General features: G+C 41.4%; 1 protein-coding gene across 4 annotated transcripts in view; it reads right to left on the bottom strand.

Annotated features, from left to right (window-relative positions):
• Nucleotides 1-17,780, bottom strand: part of CAMK4 (calcium/calmodulin dependent protein kinase IV) — a 234,397-nt gene that overhangs the window by 81,814 nt on the left and 134,803 nt on the right. For 2 of the 4 annotated variants that reach the window (XM_020889513.2, XM_070462693.1), the window contains exons 3-4: nucleotides 7,032-7,094; nucleotides 4,613-4,695 (exon numbers count right to left, since the gene is read on the bottom strand). The exons of the other annotated variants lie outside the window; for them this stretch is intronic. In XM_020889513.2, the coding sequence (XP_020745172.2) occupies nucleotides 4,613-4,695; nucleotides 7,032-7,094 (146 nt within the window). The remainder of the gene's footprint in view (nucleotides 1-4,612; nucleotides 4,696-7,031; nucleotides 7,095-17,780) is intronic. 4 annotated transcript variants of the gene reach the window in all.

The following is a 17,780-nucleotide window of genomic DNA, read 5'->3' as shown; positions in this document are numbered from 1 at the left end:
AGTCCTAATGTCCATTTCTAGGATATTTTCCTAATGACAGTGTCCTGACAATTCCATTTATTTCCACCAAGAGCAGAGACCCAGGAATGCTGAAGCAGAAATGACTATCAGGACTGAAATACTAGGGACTCTGTCAGGTAATTAATGAGCTAAATGCATAATCCCCAAATATAACCACTACTTCTCCTGCATATTGAAAAATGATTATTTTCTTGCAAGAGAATATTTTCAGTTTGGGGAAATGAAAAACAAGTTTGTAGTCAGACAGATGTGAGTTTCAGGCCTGACTGTATGACCTATCAATTTCTACAGTTTGTGGTCTTAAAAAAAATGAGAATAATAATGACTTAGACAAAGCTGAAAGATGACTGAGTAACTTAAAGACTTTTTTGCACAGGACCGAGCAATACAAGGCCATGTGGCGTCCCTGGTGGCTCAGATGGAAAAGCGTCTGCCTGCAGTGCGGGAGACCTGGTTTGGGAAGATCCCCTGGAGAAGGAAATGGCAACCCACTCCAGTGTTCTTGCCTGGGAAATCCCATGGATGGAGGAGCCTGGTGGGCTACAGTCCACAGGGTTGCAAAGAGTCGGACACGACTGAACGACTTCACTTTCACTTTTCAAGCAATACATCAGGGATTCTCCATAAACAAAACAAACAGCAGTTTATTCTCTTGTAAATAATTTGAAAGGGGCTAACTGGGTTTAAAAAGAAAGACAAAGAGGCCACATGGGGACGAAGGGCTGGACCAGAAGACAGACCGACTGCCTATCCGGGGAAGATCATCTGCCATCCTCAGGTTCCACATCTATGGAGTGGGACAGTGCTTTCATCCTGCTTGTCCCAAAGGGTGGGCTTGAAAGAGGAAGACACACTGCTGGCTGTGAAAGGACTTTTCAAACTATATGTACTGAATTTTTGCTCTCAGTAGTGGTGCGGTGGACAAGCCTACAGCTAAGAACAATGAAAACAAGCTAAACAAAATATAAAGTGTACTTGAAGACACCAGAGCTACCAAGGAAGTGAAGGCTTTAGGAGCCAAGCTCTAGAAGAGAAGAAAAACACAGAAAAGTAACCTGATATCTGATGCTTATGCTTTTTCTTTAAAGGAATTAAAAATCAGCAGCTGACAGGCCACCTTACACAGTAGAGGGAACAGAAGCTGGCATTTAGGATCTGCCAAGGAAGGGGATCCTTGGCAAAAATCCCCTGGCTTCAACTGGGACCCTTAAAGGGCAAAACCTATGAGTAAGAGTTGACAAGAAATAGATTTGCTTTCAGGAAACCCAGCTTTGAATCAGTCCAATGCCTGATTAGATTAAAGTGATCTGTTCTTTACCTTAACTGCCTACTGAAGCAAAATAAAATTTGCTTTTTTGAGGCAACAGCATTTAAAGCCTCAAATTCTAAAACCTTTTATACATAATGTTTGGCATGTGAACAAGCATAGCCTGGCAAGCAAAAACACAAGGAGAAAGCAGAAAAAAGACAAATTTAAAAATTCACAAGATATTCTGATACTAGAGTTAAACAAAAATCAGGAAAAGAAAACAAAAAAAAATTAAAAATTTTAATTAGAAGACCAGAAGGATACTGCTGAATTAGTTGCCTTATAATACAATCATTTTCTGGGGAAAAAAATGGAAATTTACTCTTAAGTAATCTCATACCTTATCCACTTGAAAAGTTCAATAAATTTATAAGAATTGTAACTAGACTGAGAAAGATGGAAAAGAAAATGTTCTGGAGATTTCTTTATTTCATGATATTGTAATTTTGTGCAGATTTTTGGGGGGAATTTCCTTAAGCACAAAATATCACTGATTTTATTCCAAAACCTGTAATCCATTGTCCCATGCAATTTACTATGCATATGCTACAAGAAACAGCAGATTTCACTTGTACTTATTGGTTTAGGTTTTTAACAGCAACATAGATCTTTTGCTAATAAAATACAATCATATACCATTTGACTACAATGGGCTAATATAATTATCTCTTCATCAGTTGCTCCATTAGTTCATTCATTAGATATTATTAGAGTCATCCTTAGACCAGGAATGAATTTATGTTATTACAATTAAATAAATTTGGATTTTGACCTAAGTACAGGAAAAAGAGACCATAGTATGATTTTGATCTCTCAAGAAAGAAAGCAATAAGTGGATAATAATGCAGGATATATTTTCAGTTTGACCCAAATTTAAAGATAACTGTAGGATTAAGTAATTCAATGGAGAAACCACATTCATCTCAGATACAGCAACAGACATGTGGACAACTTTCGGTGGGGGGTGGGGAAAGTCTATCATCTGAGACCACTAAGAGTTTATAGAGTAGTTGGTTGAGTGCTTTACTGGCTGTCTGCCATTCTTTAGATGTCCTCTGCTAAATCTGAATATTTCATTCATTTATCATTATAAACGAAATTTATTGACATTTAGTTTTTCATTCTTATCTATAGCTGAATTAATTCTATTCCATCAAAATCAACTAGACTACAAGATAAGAGACCCAGAAAGGCTGGGGATAAGGGGAAGAGAGATCCCTATTTCCAAAATGACTGAAACAAACAGAGGTAAGAAGGTACATAGCAAATACTATTTACTTAACTGTGAAAATTCCTGTCCTGGAATTATTTACAAAGAACAGGAGGTTTCTCTCTGGTAGACCACAATTAGCAAGGAAATATGTCAGTCTTCCTTAGGGAGCCCTCACGGCTCCAGAGCCAGCAGGATCTAACTGTAATTTGACTCTATTAATGTACCTGAAGAAGGAATATGTCCATGAAAGAGTGAGCTAACGAAGCACTGAAAAAGGACAACTATGGACAAATTTAGGCAACATTCAAATGAACTAGTCCAGAAGAGTCTTGACTAAGCACAAGGGAACACGATGGTTTTAAGACAAAGCTGTCTTAGCATCCAGCTTCCTTAGCATCACACAAAAGCTTCAGATTTGTTCTGAGGTTCAGAGAAGTTAAGCAAACCACTCTGAGTCAGGATTTACAACATGAATGAGTCCAAATGATTATAAACCAAATCCCACAAGAAGTGTATGTGGAGGCTACCTATGCTTACGTATCTCAGGTGATTCATTTATCTGTAAAGAATGAACACAGTCTAAATGCTATAATTTAAAAAATCTGGTTATTCACATAACCTGTTCTAAGGAAACTTTAATATGCATCTGAACAAAACTATGTATCTGTTGAAGATACATATGTGGCTCCAATCAAGGCCATTTTGCTCCTTCCAATCTGAAGGTCAAAATCTGCACTGTGTAACATTAAAAGTAAACAGACCTTTGAAAATGGAGCTTCCCAGGTGGTTCAGTGGTAAAGAACCTGCCTGCCAATGCAGGAGACATGGGTTCGATCCCTGCATCAGGAAGATCCCTGGAGAAGGAAATGGAAAACCACTCCAGTATTCTTGCCTGGAGAATCCCAAGGACAGAGGAGCCTAGTGGGCTACAGTCCATGGGGTCACAAAGAGTTGGACAGGACTTAGTGACTAAACAACAACAGTGCAAAGTTTGAAGACTTCTGCAAGCTCTTGAAGAGGCAGCAAATTTAACCGGGTGGAGCTGGGGAGGGGGGAATGGGGGCCATGCCTTTCTCCAGCACATTCTAAACCTGCTTCCCTCAGACATATTCTCAGAGGCTACTCACTGCAGCAGCTGTTCACTACTCATCCATGCAGCGGCTATTTACTGAGAATTTACTGCGCTCCAGGCGTTCAGGCTACATCAGTGGTCCTTACCCTCTCTTCTGCCTTCGTCCACTTATCTCTTCACCCATTCTTCAACCAATAAGATGTTTACATCACAGAAACTGCAGTTTCTTAACATTTCTAATATAAGCCTACTCAGTTTCTTTGTCTTCTTCCAGATTCATTTTTGTTTAATTACCCTGATCAGCACAGCAAAGAGGTTCCAAGATCACATCAGGGCAAACAGGGAATTCTGAGATGAGGAGGGTGGGAGAGCTATGGAAACTTAAAGCATGCACAAACTTAAAACTTGCACAAATAACGTGTCTGTATTACGCTCTACCAGATTTCTAGACATACTCCCTGCCACCCTCAAACCTCTGCCTTGAGTGATGAATGTATGAACAGACAACCAAAATTGGCTATAATTGGATATAATAGAACATATTTTTCTCTGCAACTTGGAACTCTTTAAAGAGCCTATAAAAGAAAGTGGGCCTAGAAACAGTCATTTGGAGAGAATCGATTTTCACGAGCTTTGAATCATAACAAAGAATACTATTAATACACGCCTAAACTATCTATAATTTTCATCAAATACTTTCTCACAAAATATTCTCTTAAATCTTACTGTTGAGCTTAGATTTAGTAAGACTTTTTAAACTGTTTTGTATCTAGAAAGTAGATCTTTGCAAAAGTAAATAGAATGTTTTTTTCATTCACTAAGCATCCCAAATTTTCATTTACACACATCTTATCAAATATTGAAGAATTATCCTAGTAGAAGTTATCAACTGGTATAACATGTCATAATGAAGAATTTCAGGAGAAATTTCCCTCCAGTTATTTTTGGTGATTGGATGCAAAACTGTACTGTAGTTACATTTCTAGGACCCACTCACCTGTCAAACAGCTCTCCTCCTGTGACGAGTTCTAAGACCAGACTGATTTCTGTAGGGGTTTCAAATATCTCTTTAAGTTTTATCTGGGAAAAGATATTAAAAAAATCACAAATTCTTTATTGTCATCTTTAGGAAATCATTAAAACTATGGTTACAACGCACTGTCTGTGATAGCGACACGTTGGATTATGGTTGATAAAGGTTCCTTATTCCAGTAGCAGGCAGGCACTTGTCACTCTCCAGTTGTTTCTTTATCAGTCACCTCATTTGTTCAAAGAGCCTTTTGAACTTTTATATTTTTCCTTTTGACAGCTAAAGATATCTGCCCTAGAAGCACTTCCTAAATTTTGCCAAATCATCCAAATGTTTGAATTTCAACTGAATTTTAAAAAACCAAAGCAGAAGCAAACAAAACCTCCTAAACCATGTGAAACCATCATGATTGGTAGAGATGCAAATGTTTCTTTCTCTCAGAACAGGACTTCAATTAGGGGTCTGAGACAGAACAGACCAGGTTAAATTCTATCAGCATAGAAAGGGAATCCCTTAACAGATAAAGAGTTGCTAGTAGATAAAAGAATACTCAGAAAAGTAACAGATATAGTGATTTGACTGATCATAACAGGGTTTTCATGATATTCAGATAATCCATCCAATTTTGGATATTTTCTTCTGAGAATCAAGTGACCGGGACTGATATATATATTTAAGGGAAATTTCATATAGACTTCATTTTGAAAGAAATAAGGTAATGTAAAAATGATGACTGTATACGGCAAATTTTGCTAATTGCTTACCCAAAGCCCTGCTCTCCCTACTCTACTGCAAACAGAACTCTTGTTTAGGGAAGCAAGGTGCCTAGTCTCAAATTATGGATTATGGTTAGTCAGCCGTTTATGATAACCCAGGTCCTTAATTTTCCAGTCTTCATGCGGTTTAGGGTAATTGTGTGACCAGCTGTGCAGTAAAATCTGAAGAGAATTCTGCAACTGGAAATTCTGGAAAAGCGTTTACTCTTTTTATCAGACTCTGCTGGTTAAACCTTTCCGCTCCCTTCTGTCTGGACACAGACGTGGAGACTTGCTTAGACTGTAGACCAGCCGTCCCAGGGCCAGGAGGGAGAAGCGCGCGCCCTGAAGACGGGAGAGCGGGAGCCCCCTAGTGGCACAGTGACTGAGGGGCCTCCCTGGCGGCTCAGCGGGTAAAGAACCCATCTGCAAGGCAGGAGACCCCGGTTTGATTCCTGGGTCGGGAAGATGCTCTGGAGAAGACAGGCTACCCACTCCAGTATTCTTGGGGTTCCCTGGTGGTTCAGTTGGTAAGAATCCACCTGCAGTGAGGAAGACCTGGGTTCGATCCCTGGGTTGGAAAGATACCCCTGGAGGAGGGCATGACAACCCACTCCAGTACTCTTGCCTGGAGAATCCCCATGGACAGAGGAGCCTGGTGGGCTACAGTCCATGGGGTCACAAAGAGTCAGACACGACTGAGTGACTAAGCACACAGCACAGTGGCTGAGACTCCATGCTTCCAATGCAGGGGGCTCGAAAAGGACAAAAGATGGGAGAACCAATGGATGAGTCTTGGATGACATCACTGAGGAGCTGAACTATTGCTAACAACTGCCTACCTTCTGATTTCTTATAAGAAAAATATTTGTCTAGACCACCATATTCAAGTTTTCTGATATTTACAACTGAATTGCTAACTAATAAACAACTTGTAAGCACTTGGCCTTGAGCCGAAGCATGCTGGTCATCCTCTGAGACACCACAAATTTCTCAGTGAAATGAGTAAAATATTTTAAGTAACTGTCTCACTTTATAAAAATAAGTTGTGGCCTGGAAAATGGTTTTGTTCTTTTCACTTCATTGGCTCAAGTAAGCTTCCCCCAGCCCTCTCCCTCAGTGCCTTTATCTGGACATAGCCAAGAGCAGAGCTTCCGAGCACATTTTATTTTCTCCAGTCAAGCACATTATTTATTTGAATCTTTGCATTGTTTCTGAAGCAAATACTCTCTCACAGGAGACTCAAATGACTTTGGAAAGCAATGCATTTTCTTCACAGGCATTTTCAGCAATGGCATATTAATAAGATAGGCACACAAAAGGAAAAAGCCTGTGTTTTATTAGAGTGAAAAATAGCTCTCCAATTTTAGTTATCTTCATGCATGAAAATAACAATGGTATATATTGCGGGTGTGCCCATTTTGAAACTCTTTCAAGGGGTATTATTCTTAAGATTTATTCAGTTAAAGAACTGAAAAACAAGATCAGATAAGGACAAGAATTAGGCCAAGGTGGCTACTTACTGGCAGTGAAAGAATCTCCTTCTTATCATCAGAATGGACAGTAAAGAACAAAAGTCTCATTCTGCAACTTTGCAGATTATTTGAAATAGTAGGCTAAAAACCACTTACAATGTTTGGATGTGAGAGGCGAAGAAGAACTCCTATCTCAGTTCTTACGATTTTTTTGTCCACCTAAAAGGCAAAATGAGAGAAACTGAAGGATACTCCCACCTTAGAAATGTCTTCATTGTAGCAGAGAGTCAGAAACAGCAATAACCACTGGATGGATCAGGTCAATGGCACAGGTGGATTTCTAAGCCTTTTTCTTACGTTACCGCCCTCCCTTCCTGCCCAGCTGCATGTCCTTCCCCTCGGCTTCAGCCACGAAGGGGACTAGTTGCAAACACGGGTCACAGCCCGTCAGACCCTTTACGTGGCTCCTCCGCTGTCAAGGCATCCCTGTCACACTCAGGCACAAGTTCGTCTCAACCTACTCCTCCTCCTTCTCTGCCTTTCTTTTATTTAAACGCACTGGAGCTGTCAGCCACTTTACTTGCTTGTTTCCCACAGAAGTGAGCGGATCACCCGCCTGACCAGTCAGAGGACTTGCGCTCCAGCCGAAGTGACTGAGTCAGAGAATCAACAGATCCAAGTCATCAGAAGCAGGCCTCCCCCAACATTTTACTCAAATAATCAACAAAGCATCCTCTTTTCCTCTGAAACTGGGAGAGAAAAAGAGGATGGAGTCGGCCACCACCAGGGACTGTCACTGATGCCGTTTGGAGACCACGTCCCTGAAAGCGGAGCCGATGCTGCCAGAGAGGAATGAGCACCGCTGGCTGTGACCCACTGGGTTCAGCCCCTCACAGCGAGGCTGCCCCCTGAGCTTTCCTACTGCGTGAGCTACCAAATCCCCTCTTCCACTGACACTGTCTGGAGCTGCCTGATGCCACCAGTGATGTAAGCTGAAGCCAAGTAAAGGGGTCTAAGGAAATAGTGATTCTAGTTGACATGGAAGCCTGCAGTACAGATCTGGATAAAGCAGTTCCTCAGACCTATGTTTTCTGGGATGGAAGAGGGCATACAGCTTTCATCACATTCTCCAAATATCTCAGCAGAGGAAAGCTTACAAATCTGAGCCATTTGACAAAAAGAAAACATGTTCCTTGGAACCAGGGGAGCCAAGGATCTCTCGTGAATGTATATGTAATAAATGCATACCACATAGTAAGGGTTTAATACAGTTTTGTATGTGCTCAGGCTCATATTAAACAATGCCAGGCATATGAAAAAACAAATAAAACTGATTTTTTCAGAGGAAGATTATAATCTAATTTTGGGCATAAAACTCCTCTATAAAATGCCATAAGAAGAAGAACATAAGCTGTAAACAAGTTTTGTTTTAAAAATTTCATTGCTCAGTGGAGGATCATTCTTCTATGAGTCAAAACATTGCTATCACTCAAACAGTGGGCTAACTCTAAAAGGCTCTGAAGTTATTAGCCATTAAAAGTCACACTATTGTTAAAATAAAGTGAAGAAAGACTTGCTCGAGTGTGCACGGGCGATGCTAGTGTGATGTGTGGGCTGCTGGTGGCCACTCAGTGACATCCGGGAGCCTGACCCATGGCGTGTAGACAGCACGGTTTGGGGGCGATGTGGTGTTAGAGGAAAACACTATACGAGTTCACAAACCAAGTGAAAAAAATCACGCATTTCATGAAAATTTGCTATTGAACAAAAGACATTCTACTTGCATCAGATGGGAGCTCTCTGACAGAGAGAGGCATTGCTAAAGCAGGCAGACACTGACAGATTTCTTCCGAAGAGCTCTTGGCTCACACTCCATTTCAGCTCTGCAGATGCTATTGAGGAAAATCTCCATATACATAATAATTTTTTAATTATTTTAAAAATGTAACACTTTTTCTATCTTTGCTAAGGCATAAATGATATATAAAAACCCACACATAATCAATGTATACAATGTGGTGAGTCTGGACACAAGTTCCCATCACCATAATCAAGGTAATAAATATATCCATCACCTCCAAAAGTTTCCCGTGTCCCTTTGTTGTGTGTGTGGGGGGGGTGGGGGGTTAAGAACACTTAATGTGAAATCTACCCTCTTAACAAATTTTTAAGCAAACAATATCTTACTGTTAACTATAGGCAATGTGTTGTCCAGTAGCTCTCTGGACCTTACTGACCTTGTATAACTTGATAGCCACTGAACAACAGCTCTCCATCCCCTCCTCACCCATCCTTCAGGAAGCACAAGCCTGCTCTCTACTTCTATGGGTCTGACTATCTTAGATGTCTCATGTAAGAAGGATTCATCCAGTGAATATGGATTTTTTTTAATCACAATCTTCTCCATAGGACAACTTGAATTTCCTCACTAATACAAATATATATATATATTTTTTTTCATTATTGTGTGATGTTTAAAAAAATTTCAGAATGAGTGTATCTAAGATTTGTTAACAGTCAAACCTATGTTTCTTATTACACATTTAATGTTCATGTAATACAAGGTTTTCTTCCTTGTTTTCATAATTTTGATCCATTTAAAATAAGTATCAGAGATATCCTTTAACTTTTTTCACATTATAGTAAAATCTTTTATTACCAATATGAATTTTAAGCAAATCTATTTATTTTAATTAATTTATTTTAAATGGAGACTAATTACTTTACAATACTGTGGTGGTTTTATCATGTTATATCAATACATTAAATATAGGGATGCCTTCAAAAATTAGTTCTTTGAAAATTATCTAAACTCTGGAAATGTTCATAACAGATTAGATTATTTGGAATAACACTTCTAATGTAGTTGTTTGTTTTTAATTTAGAGTTAATTTTCTTTAAAGTTAATTTTGCAAAGGGTAATTATTTTCCCACTATACTTAAGATTAGTAGCTCTCAAAGTGTGACTGGAGGGCCCTTCTGGGTCCCTAAGACTCTTTTCAGGGTATATAAAAGACTTACCCTTTTCCAACTACGCATCTGGGTGAGGCTAGATTTTTTTTTTTTTCTATACTTGAAACAAAACAAATTGAATGCAGAAGCAGTTGAGAATTAAACTGTCTTCTATTGAGCCAGATAATAAAGAGATTTACAAAATAATGACACTCTTCTAAGTATTTTTATCTTTTGGAAAATAAACTTATTTTTCACTGTAAATATTATTTATGTTCAAATATACTAGAACTGGATTTATTACTACTATAGCTTTAGTTAATTAATACTCAAAATTCTTGAATCTCTCACTGCAGAGACTCTTCAGTCTCTAATACAGTAAACGTGTCTGTGTGCGCTGTGCTGTCGTGTCTGACTCTTCTGTGGCCCCCTGGACTGTAGCCCAGCAGGCTCCTCCGTCCATGGGATTTTCCAGGCAAGAGTACTGGAGTGGGTTGTCATTTCCTCCTCCAGGGGGTCTTCCTGACCCAGGGATCGAACCCGCATCTCCTGAGTCTCCTGCACTGCAGGTGGATTCTTTACCGTTGAGTCAGTAAATGTGTAGCTATTTGGGATTCTCAGTGAGTTAGAGAGTAGACAGGGCTCCTATAGCCCACAAGTATGAGAACCGCTACTCCAGAAACCTTAACATTACACATCTGAAAGCAGAAACTAGAAAAAAAAACAGAATTGCAATAATAATTGAAATGAAAGAAAAATGTGAATGCCGTCTCCTCCCTGTTCGCCTGAATGCTGAAGCCCAGACTGAACGCAGGTCATGACTCAAGTGGAGGCCAGGAAGAATCTTAGAAAGAAGAAACTAGAGAACACTGGGGTTTTTAAAGTCATCAATCCACAGAGAGTAAACTGCGTGGCGAAACCTGGACTAGCAGCCAAGGCAGTCAGGGGCAGCCGCACCCAGCTGGCACACAGTCCCTCCCCGGAGGACCCACGCGATCGCCACGCCTTCCAGTTCAGGGGACGGCGGGGAGAGAGGGGATTTACCTGCCCAGGAACTTCCTCCTCTTTCCCACTGGCCAGTTTTGGCCCCAAGGTGTTGAATTTGTATACCCCTGGGTTCCATATGTAGTCTCGGACAGTCACTTGCGATGCCATATTGCTTTTCATCAGGTGTCATATCTCATTCAAATTTAGAAGTGGCTGGAGGAGTCAGAAGCTTGAAATGTGTGTCCGGGCTGGCCTGCGTATGTCAGCAGCCAGCACGCCGTACAGCCCTGCCTGGTCTGAAGACAGTTAGGTGCAAGGGATCTGGGAGGCCCACGGGCGTTTGGCCCAGTCACAGTGACTCCTGAGTTTTAATCCGTCACAGGAAAATCAGACTGACTGCAATGGGACCAGAGCCGCTTGCCTAATTTTAAATTTGCCTAATTTTACTGCCCATCAGAAAGAGCTTTTCTTCCATTTACATTCTTTGTGCTGCTGAAAAGCTGCCAATGTGTGCTGATAATCTTAGATGGCTTGGGCACATGTAAAGCCATGTTTTAGCCTCCCCATGTGATGACCGCAAAGAGCCAGACATGACTGAATGACTGAACTGAACTACCTTAAACAGTCAAAGAAATATATCTTTCCATCATCATAAAATCATTTGTACAATTTTAAAACTCCATGGAAATCAAGATTCCTCAATACTGAAGGAAATCCCAACTTTGCTGTCTGCCTCCATGGAGGGAGGGAGAGAAATGGTAAGAGGCACAGCTCCAGAGTAACATCAGAGAAGAAGGCCCCACCATCGGACAGTCGACCAGCCGTGGGCCCTTCACAGAGACACACAGCAAATACGCTCCTACACTGGGATGTGGAAGGCTAAGGGAGAAAAGAAGGAAGAACTGAACATACATGAAGAAGAAAGCATTGAGGAATTAAGTAGGAAGAAAAAGGAAAACCAGTCTCTGCCTGTGAGAATAATGAATAGAGACACAGGCGGTGAAGTAACTGGAGAGGAGAGTAACTGCACCCCCAGATCTCTCGTGGCCTCAGTCCTCTGGCCGTCTCAGACGGGGTCGAGATCCAGACTCGAACTCCCAGTACTCCGGGCAAGCTGGCTCCTGCTCTGCTTCTTCCAGGGGTCAGTCAAGTAAAGCAGCATCTGCACAGAAATGCTCACTTTCATCTCATTTTCCTTGCAGGGATGGAGGTCGTAAGTCTTATTTTGTCTGTTATTTCTCTGACTTTTTAGGCTCATTATTGGTTTTAACAATGGCCAGAGAACATGATGTGAACTACAGAACTGTGCTCCTTAGATTCTTTGTGAAAAGAGGCTTATTAATGGTAAATAAGCAGAAAAGTATCTTTAACTTTTCACAACTCTTTTCTGCACAGTTTCTGCTTAATTTAGCATCCTGTTTTCAGACATATCAACAAGGATGTGTTGGCAATAACATGCTTGGTGAAATGACTTGACAACAGGAGCTTTGTTAAATTCAAGAATGACAGTTTTAACCTACAAGAATTTGAAAGCCAAGAACTGCTACTTGAACACGCATAAACCAAATGTGAGACACATAAAAATATTGAGGGTTTCCTACATGAAGCTATTCTCTCCAATACCTACAGAACTTTAGCTGAATCTGATTACTCCTTTATCTTCTTCATCTAACAGAAACCTGGGCATCTCATGACTACCTTAGTGTAAAGGGTGACTGCTTGCTTTTCTGCCTGAGCAATGGGAAGAATGATATTGCCATTTACTGAGACGGTGAAGACTGGAGAGAATCGGGTTTAGAAAGATGCAAACAACAGTATGGTCCTGCCCAGAGCTGGACTCACACACCATTCACCGCCCTGGACTATCGCTGGCACGCGTGTGCGCTCAGTTGCCCAGTCGTGTCGACTCTTTGCGACCCCGTGGACTGTAGCCCACCAGGCTCCTCTGTCCATGGAGTTCTCCAGGCAAGAATACAGGAGTGGGTTGCCATTTCCCACTCCAGAGGATCTCCCTAACCTGGGGATGGAACCCCCGTCTCCAGCATCTCCTGCCTTGCAGGCGGGTTCTTCACCACTGAGCCGTCTACTGTAGCTTGCTGAGCATCAGATCTCCACTTCTGAGCCTTTTCACTTTGTCCCTGATAGTCTTTTGTCTTGAATATTCTTCTCCAAGATATTTCAGCACCACTTTGGACTCAGAGGAGAAGGGAAGGGGCAGTGACGCAGAGGAGGTGGCGCCTCAGTAGTGGGGGCCGAGAGGAGCCACAGGCATGGCGGGGTGGGGCAGAAAGAAGACGTGAGTGGCAGAGGAGCCAATCTCCCATTTCACACTTAATGAGACTAGTCTAATGCCAATCTGACTCTAATCAGAATGAGAAGACAAACTAACAAAGCTCACATAAGCTTTGTTTTGAGAACTGTGAAACAATGTATTTTGGTAGCTCTGTGATGATTGCCTCCTACTCTGCATTCTCTGAAACATTTGGGAGAACCGAAATGGAGGAAAGGGGAGCTTTCCAACGAGGAGGAGCCTGAGGATCAGAACAGGATTTAGGCTAGAAAAAAATGCCTCTTAGAAGCTCAGCCCAGAAAAAATGACACCTGTCTTTCAGAACCTGAAACCTCTGTACATCAGGTAGGTTCAGAAGAGAACAGCTCTCTCAAGGGAGGCTACCTCTTCTCCTTCATTCTTAAAGTCTAAAATACGAGCCTTCCTGCTCGCAGATGCTAGAAACCCTTTCACAGGGAACAGGCTTTTACTTTACAGTGAATGAAGCAGGCTTAAAATATTCCTGGGAGAGATAACAAACTGAACAAAGCTTATACAGAAGATTTGACTGATGCCAGACTTTCTTTAGAAACAGATTTGACAGAGGGAGAGAAAAATAGGAAAAGAACATGATACATAAAGTGGAAAGGACTTTACATACCTCTTTCTGGAGAAGGGAAAGGGTACCCACTCCAGTATTCTGGCCTAGAGAATTCCATGGACTGTACAGTCCATGGGGTTGCAAAGAGTCAGACACAACTGAGCAACTTTCACTTTTACTTTTCTCCTATTTCATCTCTGTATCTCTTCCTGGCATTAAGAATACATGACTGGAGTCACCCTCATTTAATATGTCTTATCTTTAAAAACATCTCATTCCCCCATCCCTCACCCCTCTTCCTGCTTTCAAAGTGTAACTCTGCTCCCCTTAGCAGAAAACCTCTCCAGAGTGGTCTCTGTATTCTTTCTCCACTTCCTCCTCCCTTTCCTCATAGATTTGTTAGTGAAATTCAATCTGGCTTCATCTGCCTTAATAGGAGAGACCAGAGGTCTCCTTGAAGGAGACTAACTACTTTTCTGATCTTATCTTACTCTGTCAGCAGCATTTGATAGAATATTTGATCACTCCCTTCTTCACAAGAAATTGATTATACCATGTCACCATTCTGGTCTGACTTTTCTTCTACTTTAAAGGCTACAATTACAAGTATTGTAATACTCCCTACCTAGTAGCCCTGCTCTGATTTTTAGCCTCCGATCACTCCCTCTGCATGCAGCAGCCAGTGACATCTTTAAAATGTAAATCAGGTCATGTCCCTCACCAGTTCAAATGCTGGCACCCCACTGTGCTCAGACTAAAGCTACCTCCTCCCCTCCCAAGGCCTCACAGCTCCGGATGGGGACTCACCTTGTGGGTGGATGTCATTTTCCTGCTACACCGGCCACTCGACCTCCAGACCAGGCTCCAGGCCTCCTCCCCATGACCCTCCCCCTTCACTCAGAAAGCAACGGAGAGGCTTTCCCAGGTCACTGCACCAAAAAAAGGCACATGCACGTATACACGGGGCTTCCCAGTAGCTCAGGGAAAAAGAATCTGCCTGCAGTGGAGGAGCTGCAGGAGACTCAGGTTCAATCCCTGGGTCGGAAGGTCCCTAGAAGAAGGCAGGGTTACCCACTCCAGGACTCTTGCCTGGAGAGTTCCATGGACAGAGGAGCCTGGCAGAGTCCACGCCACAGAGTCAGACACGGCTGAAGTGACTTGGCACACAGGCAGGCTCACATACACACACAACCACGATCATCATTCTAGTCCCTTCATAAATTTACACAAATCTGTGTTACCATTAGTTATAAATTACCTGCTTCTTCCACCAGAACATAAGCTCTATAATAGCAATGGCCTGTCTATTTTTACCCACCAGTAACTCCAGCATTACTTACCAACACCTGCTGTATATTAATTTATTGAATAAATAAATGAGGGATGGTGCTAGTGTTTGAAAATCAGTGGCTCTGGTTTAACAGCTTTGTTTGGATGAGAGTGGGTTTGGTTAGTCATTTCTCCTCCTGCCAGCCAAATCATGTCATCAACACCAGTGGAGTGGAGAGTGCCTGTCTTACAGGCAGAGCTGAGTACCCAGATCGTCTAGTCTATACAGGTAAGAGCTGTGATTTCTCAACTGTGAGCTACAAAGAGTCACTATACTACTTATTCTAGATTGCACTCTCCTGGGATAAATAGGGACTGTTCCAAGAAACAGAAGTAATAAAAGCTCTGGTGGAGTCCCTGCCTTTCTAAGCCCACTGCAGCATCCCACAGCTGCTTCTCTCCCCCGGGGAGGTTACAGAGAGCGTCACAGCTTCTTCTTCAACCAGGACACCCTGACTGTCATTTGTGTGACCCACACTGTGTATCAAACACAACCACAGAAGAGGTTAAATGAGAGTGAAATGATGAAAATCAGAAAAGAGAACAGTGAGAACTAGAATATATATGCATTCCCTAAGAAGGAGAAGTGAGATCTTGGTAAGCAGAGAAATCTAGGGACACAACTGTGAATATTCTGCTCTGTCTCTGTGCCTGTCAAGGGACAGTTCAAAAGAAAAACTTTGCTGGATTCCAACTCCCATATTCCCCAGTGAGGTGACTTCAATACCCTCATCATCTGATCGAATCCATGCAAAAATGAAATTGATATCTGGTGATAAAAAATAAATATAGCGTTAGCCTCCCAAATGTTCCTTTATGTTCATGTTCTCAGGGCTGGAAGAAAATAAGTGAATATTATATATTTTTATAAAGGTATCATAGTCACTTTTTTTTAAAGTAAAATATAAAAAGCAAAAGAGAGTAGTAACGTATCTACCATTTTAACATTGCCATTTTATTTACTTTTACTTTTAAAAATTGTGCATATTTCCTTATATATTTAAAACGGAAATACGATTTTGTTTCTTATAATGTTCACTGAAAATATCATAAAGTTTTATGACTACTAATGTTCGTAAGGGGCTTCCCTCGTAATTCCATTGGTAAAGAATCTGTCTGCAATGCAGCAGACATGGGTTCGATCCCTGAGTCGGGAAGATCCCCTGGAGAAGGAAATGGCAGCCCACTCCAGTGTTCTTACCTGGAGAATCCCATGGACAGAGGAGCCTGGTGGGCTACAGTCCATGGGGTTGCAAGAGCTGGACACGACTTGGTGACTAGACCACCGCCAGTGTTCATGAGCAGATTGTAAAGGAGCTTCCTAATGGCCCAGTGTCATTAATGGTTAGATAGCCCTTCCCTGGGGTCTCAGATGGTAAAGAATTTGCCTGCAATGCAGGAGATCTGCGTTTGATCCCTGGGTTGGGAAGATCCCCTGGAGAAAGAAATGGCTACCCACTCCAGTAATCTTGCCTGGAGAATCCCATGGACAGAGGAGCCTGGCGGCTACAGTCCCTGGAGGGGCAAAGAGACACGACTGAGTGGCTAACACTAATTTATGGTTAGACACTTAAAAAATTTCTTACATTTTGTTACTGATGTAAGTCATTCTGTAATGAACATCCTTGGCTGTACTTTTTAAAAAATTTAACGGATGTTCATTACAGAATGACTTACATTTGAATTCTGGACCTACCATTTAGAGCCCTTTATAAAGTCTCTTATCCCATGTGAAGATTATTTCAATTTCTTCATGGATAAGATGGGGATAATAATTGCTACCCTACATATTTTATTGTTATAAGGATTAAATGAGAATATACACAAAATCTCTTGGCCCATGGTAGATGTTCAGTGTCATTCCTGAAAGAATTTGTAAAAGCAAGGTAAACATTTCCCAGTTTTCTATTTCCAATTTTCTAAGTCTTTCCATAAAAATTAATCCAACGAAAACAAACTCAACATAGAAATAAAGGTACCTACGACAGCATTCCAGTGCTAGAAGGAAAAATGTCTAACAAGCAGGAAAATATAGTTTCTATTTATCCTTTTTCCCTAAAAGTTGAAAACAGTTTTATTAAAATCCTAAACTACGTCCAATATAATCTTGCTGAATGGTAGTCAAAGAGGGGGATTGATGCCTCTTTGCATTCAGACTTAAACACATTCCTTTTCTAAACACATTCACCTTTGTTTTCCATTTATTTTTATTAGTTGGAGGCTAATTAGTTTACAATATTGTAGTGGGTTTTCCCATACATTGACATGAATCAGCCATGGATTTACATGGGTTCCCCATCCCGATCCCCCCTCCCACCTCCCTCCCCATCCCATCCCTCTGGGTCTTCCCCGTGCACCAGCCCTGAGCACTTGTCTCATGTATCCAACCTAGGCTGGTGATCTGTTTCACCCTTGATAGTATACTTATTTCAATGCTGTTCTCTCAGATCAGCCCACCCTCGCCTTCTCCCACAGAGTCTAAAAGTCTGTTCTGTACATCTGTGTCTCTTTTTCTGTTTTGCATATAAGGTTATCGTTACCATCTCTTTAAATTCCATATATATGTGTTAGTATACTGTATTGGTGTTTATCTTTCTGGCTTACTTCACTCTGTATAATGGGCTCCAGTCTCATCCATCTCATTAGAACTGATTCAAATGAATTCTTTTTAATGGCTGAGTAATATTCTATGGTGTATATGTACCACAGCTTCCTCATCCATTCGTCTGCTGATGGGCATCTAGGTTGCTTCCATGTCCTGGCTACT

This window comes from Odocoileus virginianus, unplaced genomic scaffold (genome assembly GCF_023699985.2).
Source record: "Odocoileus virginianus isolate 20LAN1187 ecotype Illinois unplaced genomic scaffold, Ovbor_1.2 Unplaced_Scaffold_8, whole genome shotgun sequence".
Lineage (NCBI taxonomy): Eukaryota > Metazoa > Chordata > Mammalia > Artiodactyla > Cervidae > Odocoileus > Odocoileus virginianus.
Note: the sequence above shows the minus strand (reverse complement) of the source record. Positions and strands in the feature narration are given on the sequence as shown.